At 31.4% G+C, this 7,161-nt stretch overlaps 1 protein-coding gene across 1 annotated transcript; it reads left to right on the top strand.

Moving 5' to 3' along the window:
- The first annotated feature begins 361 nt into the window (after window positions 1–361).
- On the top strand, window positions 362–3,455 carry LOC120354569. The gene is made up of 3 exons (XM_039441916.1): window positions 362–539; window positions 1,929–2,149; window positions 3,339–3,455. Exons 1-2 carry the CDS (start codon window positions 362–364, stop codon window positions 2,138–2,140), a joined length of 390 nt encoding a protein of 129 aa, XP_039297850.1. The 3' UTR covers window positions 2,141–2,149; window positions 3,339–3,455.
- The last annotated feature ends 3,706 nt before the right edge of the window (window positions 3,456–7,161 follow it).

Below are 7,161 nucleotides of genomic sequence, written 5' to 3'. Positions count from 1 at the left end.
ATTTAAATATTCTATATGAAGTCTTTGAAGTGTTTATAAACTTGAGATGAATAGTAAATCAAGCCTCCTCTTCCTCCTCCTCCTCCTCCTCCTTCTCCTCCTCCTTGACCTCTTCCTTCACCTCCTCACCCTCCACCCCTCCTCCTACTACTCCTCCTCCTCCCACAACTACTCCTCCTTCACCTCCTTATCTACTCCTCCATCTCCCCCACCTACTCCTCCTCCTCCTCACCTTCTATTCCTCCTCCTCCTCCTCCTCCTCCTCACACTACTCTTCCTCCTCCTCCAACTATTCCCCCTCCTCCTGAACTCGATAGTTGATGGCCTAAATGCAATCATAGATTACATTAATGAGGGAGAGATGGATGCTCGGTTGCAGAACTTAACAGCTTATGTGAGGAGATTCTGGGTAGGTGTGATTGGCGTGGAGTCATTGTCTACTTTTGGTTGCGCCAGGAGGACCAACAATGACCTCGAGTCAATCCACGCCAAACTTCTTTGTGCGTTTGGCGTGAATCTCGACATATGGAGCTTCATAAGTAAGTGATACATTATTATTGGGTCGATTGAATGAAACCTAGAATCAAGCGACTAGCACCTAGTCATTACTTCTTCCTATATTATTGATAAAATTTTGTTGTTTTGAATTAAGTGGTAGTACTGTACTATAGCAAAGACAAAAAGATCATGTGCTAATATTTTCTGTATGATGTAAACAGCACGAAAATAATTGTGGAAATTGGAACGTTGCAAAATACGTATTGATCAACGTTGTCCACAGATAAATAAGAATAGATAATTAATCGATTAATAATCATCAAAATTATAAGTATCCATTTCAATACTTTTTTGCATAAGCAAAACTAGTTTCGAGCACTCATAAAATTCCTGGTTCCACCTAGGCCTAGTTAGTGCTAGCCAACCTCATTCAACCGATTCCAAATTGGAATTAGCAACTGCTCTGGGTTTTATTCAATCAATTTATTTTTAGGCACTCTATATATTTATAATAGTTAGATAAAAGAGCAAAATGACAATGATTCATTCACTCACTTACTCACTCATAATCAACAGAACTAAAAATCTACTGGACCAAATAGGCTCAAATTCAACATAGTTGGCCAACTAGAGGCGCTCTAAGAACAGATTTGAAAAATTACCAGAGATTTTTCCAGAGAGGCACCCAAGAACAGCATTTTTCCAGCGATTCTCAGCTATTTCAAGAACTAATTGGCAAAAAATGTTCAAATTTGATACACAGGCTCTGCTGAGGTATGAAAATGTTGTATTGGTAGGGTTTTGCAATAACGCCCAAGTTCCAACCAAGATCAGCGCTTGAGCATTTTTCCTGCGTTTTCTGGGCGGAGCCCACTGGCTAGACAGATGAGGCGAGCGAAGCGAGCCTTCCGGCTAGTTCAATATGAATTCATAGTTAAATTCGAGTTGTTCTTGAATATTCAATCAAAGTAGATAGGCTGTCCATGATATTGATAGATAGAGGATGCCTTCTGGTGTATTTTATTCTCTGTTGCTCATGCGATGTTGTATCATCTATCATTGACAAACAAGTATAGATCCCCACTCATAGTTCATGTTCATCTTATCTTAAACTCCTATATTATAAATTGATTACGGTATTGTTTTAGAATCACTACCGTACCGTACTAAACATGCAACAAATTGATTATAATAATAATTATTATTATTATTATAATTAAGTATTTGATTTTAATGAAACAAATGTGTATTCCAAAATCATTCAGCTTGCGTTCACGCCAATTTAAATCTGCACTTGATCAAATACACAGCTGCAAGATCAATAAAAAAGTGGTTCAACTGATGAGAGCACAGTAGTTATTTCAAGTCCTTTGAAGTTTGCAATTGTTTAAAATTTTCTTGTAATAAGCTTTGAATTAATTGCTTTTTAGGAAGGCTCCAGACAATAGAGAGAACCTCCTATGACAATCTTATTAGAGTACATAGAGACATTGCGGTCAACCGACCGAAAGAAGACAAAGTTACTCGCGATGTCAAGAAGGCGAAGATGTCGAAGTGGCTCATGGTGCCGACAACATTGTCAATAGGCCACTGCCTCAGAATGAGTGGTTCCTTCTTGACATCGCTGGAGAGGAAGAAGTAATGTGAGAAGGTAAGAGTCAGATTGACAAGATAACCATTACAATCAATGGTCGACAGCCAAAAAGTTACATATTACTTGTACCTTAATTTTAGTATGTGGAAATTATCATTTATATTAAAGCGACAGAGTAATTTTTGAATAGTTATTTTTCATTTCAAATGGGATAACCAATGAATCCTAATGTAATAATTATTCTCGTGAAAGGAACATTTAGCTGTATCCATAATTTTTACCAACTCTGCACTAGTAACACCCTGGGTTGGAGAACTCACTCATGAAATGTTGTATTGTAATTTTTGAAACGCGTAACTTTTAATTATACAGAGTTGATTAAAATTATGAAAACAGCTAAATATTTCTTTTACAAGAATTATTTGAAAGGATGTTTCATTGGGGATCATATTTGAAATGAAAAATTACTCTTTCGCTTTAACTTCTTTGTCCCTCATATGAATCGAAATTATTTTTTTTTAAATGAGAAGATGGTCATGTGATACATGATTTCAATACAGAGTTCCAAGAGAAAACCGCACATTGATATCTCAACCCGTATCAATTTTTTGATGTAAAAGTTGCAAATTAGCCAGCTGAAATCATGTGTCAGCCCAAGAAGGACTGTCTGTGTGACAGCTCCCAAAAAGCCTCAGCTGATGTTATGAATGAATGGAAAAACTGTAGTAATTGCATGCAATGAAATCTTCAGCTGGCTTAATGATAAATCACAACAAATGTTTTTCTTGAGCAATTTCAATGTTATTTGTTATATCCTGAAAAAGGACGAAGGAGTCGGTAAATTTTGTTGTCCAACGAGCTTGAGCTGTAAAAAGAGACGAAGAGTATGTGTTCATAATTTGAAGTTGATTGATCAAATCTTTCAAAAGTTATTGTTGAATATTCACACAGACGGACAACGACTTTGGCCTTGAGTTGAGAGTAAAAACTCGCTAATGCTCGATTAAATATTTTTTATGGATTCTATGTGCATTTTTATTGATTTGTATGCATTTTCTATATGCATTTTAGTGTGATGTTACTATAATTATATAAATGTCCTAAATAGTTATTGATAATCTACAGATGTGGTTCAATCAGACTAAACATGTGATGATATGATGTTAGGAACTCCTGACTCATAAACTAATATTACTGTGTTCATTCAAATAACTGATTTAAAAATAATTAATTTTCATCTTTTCAGGTTGACCGTATCTCCAGAAGAGGTTGTAAATATTAGGTACCTAGATAGGAAATATTATTAGGATAGATCTGTAAATATTAATGTATTAATATATAAATAAATTGCAACTTGAAAATTATGTAGAATATAAAGACTTTTCATTTCTATCATTAAAAAAGAAACACCTTGTGTGACTAATTTGTTTTAAATTTTCGATGTAGTGTTTTTTCCTCACATGAAAAATCACTGTTGTTGGGTCTAGTCCAACAAGGAAAGTTCAGACTTGATCATTGTTGAAGCATTGTCCAGATGCTGCATTACAGATCTGGCTCGACTAAAATTATAAAAATTATAATGTACAGCAGACAGCATTGGAATATTCATGAAATAGATTGAGAGTCATAAGAAAATATGATTGGACTAATGTGAATAATAGTGCTTACTATTAAATTGATAAAATCTATCACTTTATTTTTTAATTACACAATATAATACAACATGGATAAAATATAAAAATGAAAAATATAAATGAATGTTTAAATATAGATAGAAATACAAATCAGTACCCTTTTAAATTATTTTATCACAACATGATTCGGATATTAAATACCATTTTTAAGTTTGAAAATGAATCTGAATGTTTCAGACTTGTAAATGGCATTCAATGTACGAATCATGTTGTGATAAAATAATTTAAAAGAGTACTGAGATTTGTATTTCTATTTATATTACAAAAACCCCTAAAGAAAAAGACAAATGAGTGTTTATATGTGATTGAGAAACTACTAGACCAATTATTATGAAAGTTAGGGAATATGTTGTGCAGCACCTCATTTATTTTAGGTATTGGCCCCATTCACCTAAGGACTTAAGACATCGGTATTTTGTTTAGAAGTGAAGTCTAGCAATAAACAACACAATTTGAGAAGTACAAAACAAAAGATTTTTTTTATTAATCTTCTTTAGAAAATGAGAAATACAATAAAATCTGGTTTCAACACTCACCTGATGGCCTCTAGGCATAGCCTCTACAAATACTTACAAATTCTATTATTAAGTTACAAGACTCATCAAAGATATGTGTAATTAATATTCCTTCACAGCTCCTACTTTACATATCTGTGACATGTTTTCAATAAAACACCACCCTTTTACACCCTTTTCTACATAATTACTCCAAACCAAAAGATCACAATAATTCATGCTTTCAATTCCAGTACAAAGAAAAAGGCTCCTAGCCTGTCTAAAAAAGGACTTCCTCATAAAAAATGTTACCAACCAAACAGATATTATTTCACATTTCTATGAAATATGATTAGTAGTAATGTAATCAATATTATTATCTATACATTTTCTCAACATGAATAACCATTTATACATTGTTTAAATAAACAATAATTCATTATTAATCGCATTTTAATTTGTTCCTTTTTATGTTACCACTCTAAAATTCTAACACATCGGTTCACTGCATTAGATATTCACCTTACTTGAAGTCCTTTGTAGATTGGTTGCACTCATACACTTCCTCTAGCTTTTCTCCAAATTAACAGTTTGAAGTTCTTGAAGATTATCCTATACAATCAATATTTTAAGCATCAAAATTTTTTTTTTTTTTTAAAGAGTCATCATTAATATAAAAAACATAATTAACAAAATTACATCATCAAACACATTATACAAATAAATTCTTATTCTAAGGTGAGTGTTCAACCATCATTAACCTAAATTTAGATTATAAGCCAATCCAATACTATAACTACCTATATTATCCAAATTAAATTTTTTAATTAAGCAGACATTAAATTATACAGACATCAAGAATTATGCATAACATTTCAGACAATTCAGAGAAAACTTTTACACTCTTTCAAAATAAGAATATGACATCAATAGCTATTATTATTTTTATACTTATTCAAACAATACCAAAACAATAAATTTTCAAGTTACATCTCAGGTAAACAAAACTTATTTACTTTTCAAATTCAAAAAATTTGGATTCTGCATCTCAAAACTGGAGTATTTAATAAAATAAAATGAATTTATGTCTGCATGTCTTTTTATCAATGTAATAGATAGAAATAATAATTTTATTTCTGAATGGTGATTATTACTAAGACTACAAAATAAAATTGAAAACGAATAAAGTAAATAATAAAAAAGTAATGTAATACTATGCAATAGTAAAATGATTTATAATAATGAATACTAACATATTATTTTTTACTCAATCAATGAGTTATCCAAATATTAATAAAATAGACCGCAAACCAGCTAGTCTTCAACTATTTTTATTAATCTATACAAAAATCAAAGAGAAACTCTAAGTTAAATTCTCAAAGTGAATCTTCTTCTGAAGATAGAATTCAACTGTCAGACCAGAGTGAAAAATATATATAAACAAAAATTTATTGTCTGTTGAACAGCCAAGACTCTTGGTCTCAAAAAAAATATATACCCAAGTGATGTATTCTTTTTGCAACTTGGACCAAGCCAAATTATTACATAAAGAGTACATACAGGTCAAAATCGGGAAGTATGTCTTGTCCTTAGATGAAATACCATTATACATTTTCATCAATGTGTGATGATCTAACTCATGAATATTGTTCAAAACTTGTAATAAAGTTATTTTTTCATGAAACATGAACTGAATATATGAAATAAAAGGATTATATCAACTTATCAGCTAATATTTTATACACATTTACAACTCGATAAAATTCAAATATTTCAATAAGCCGATGAAAAGTTACTTAATTATTCAGCTAAATAATAAGGTTTCATCATGAATTGGTTTACTTTAACAGCCTTCTTTTTTTTAATCTTTCAAAAGATAACAACCTTTACTTAAATCTTCTAAAATTTCAAAGGGTCCTTTATATTTTGGGCATAACTTGGCTGAAAACTTTTTAATTTTACTAGATAAGACAAAGTTCTTAATCAAAACAAAATCTCCAACTTTATAAGTACGACATGGTTTGTTCTTTGCATTGTATTTAAACCTTCTTATAGTACTTTTATTGTTAATTCTGGCTTTAACTCTTTTATTTCTGATCAGTTCATCTTCCAATTCAAACTTATTGTCCACTGGAAATTTGATGTGATTGAAAACTATATGGGACAATTTTTTGTTCTCCATAAGTTCAATTGGTATACACTCTGTTGTTTCATGAAAATTGTGATTTATAATGTACTCGGCTTTGTGTATGTACTTATACCACAAATGATGCTGATTTCCAGGAACATATGTTCTCAGAATTCTGTTGACTTCTTTGAGTGGTCGTTCGCTCAAATTGGACTGCGGATGAAATATAGATATATAAAAATACTTCACCCCCAAATTTTCCATTGCCTTCTTCCAAATTTTACTAGCAAAACATGTACCATTATCACTGATAATCATTTCGAACTTTCCATACTCAGCAATATACTGATTTACCCTGTTCACTAATGATTTAGCATTTGCTTTTACCAAAGGGTATAACTTAACAAATTTTGTGAATGCATCCAAAATTATACAGACCCACTTATATCTACCACCTGGTAACTCACCATATACGTCAATGAATACCTTATGACCTTTGTTATTTGCCATAATTGTTGCCATTTCCAAACTTTTCTTTTCATTTCTTGTTTTTATCAATTGACATAACTTGCAACACCTTAAAAGCTTTACTATCCTTTTATAGCAACCTTTAATATAGAACGTTTCACCAATAATTTTATAAGTTTTTGAACAACCAACATGACCATTCCTAAGATGCATCTCTTCAATCAACCTATCATGCAATTCTGATGGAACACATACCTTCCAAAATTTATTTTTATAAGATTTTCG

The sequence above is a fragment of the Nilaparvata lugens genome, chromosome X, assembly GCF_014356525.2.
Source record: "Nilaparvata lugens isolate BPH chromosome X, ASM1435652v1, whole genome shotgun sequence".
Classification (NCBI taxonomy): domain Eukaryota; kingdom Metazoa; phylum Arthropoda; class Insecta; order Hemiptera; family Delphacidae; genus Nilaparvata; species Nilaparvata lugens.
Note: the sequence above shows the minus strand (reverse complement) of the source record. Positions and strands in the feature narration are given on the sequence as shown.

Bases quoted from the DNA above. Each gene is read 5' to 3' on its own strand.
- LOC120354569 (XM_039441916.1), top strand. From the start codon at position 362: ATGGATGCTCGGTTGCAGAACTTAACAGCTTATGTGAGGAGATTCTGG. The intron at 540-1,928 runs GTAAGTGATACA...ATTGCTTTTTAG, and splicing joins CGACATATGGAGCTTCATAA to GAAGGCTCCAGACAATAGAG.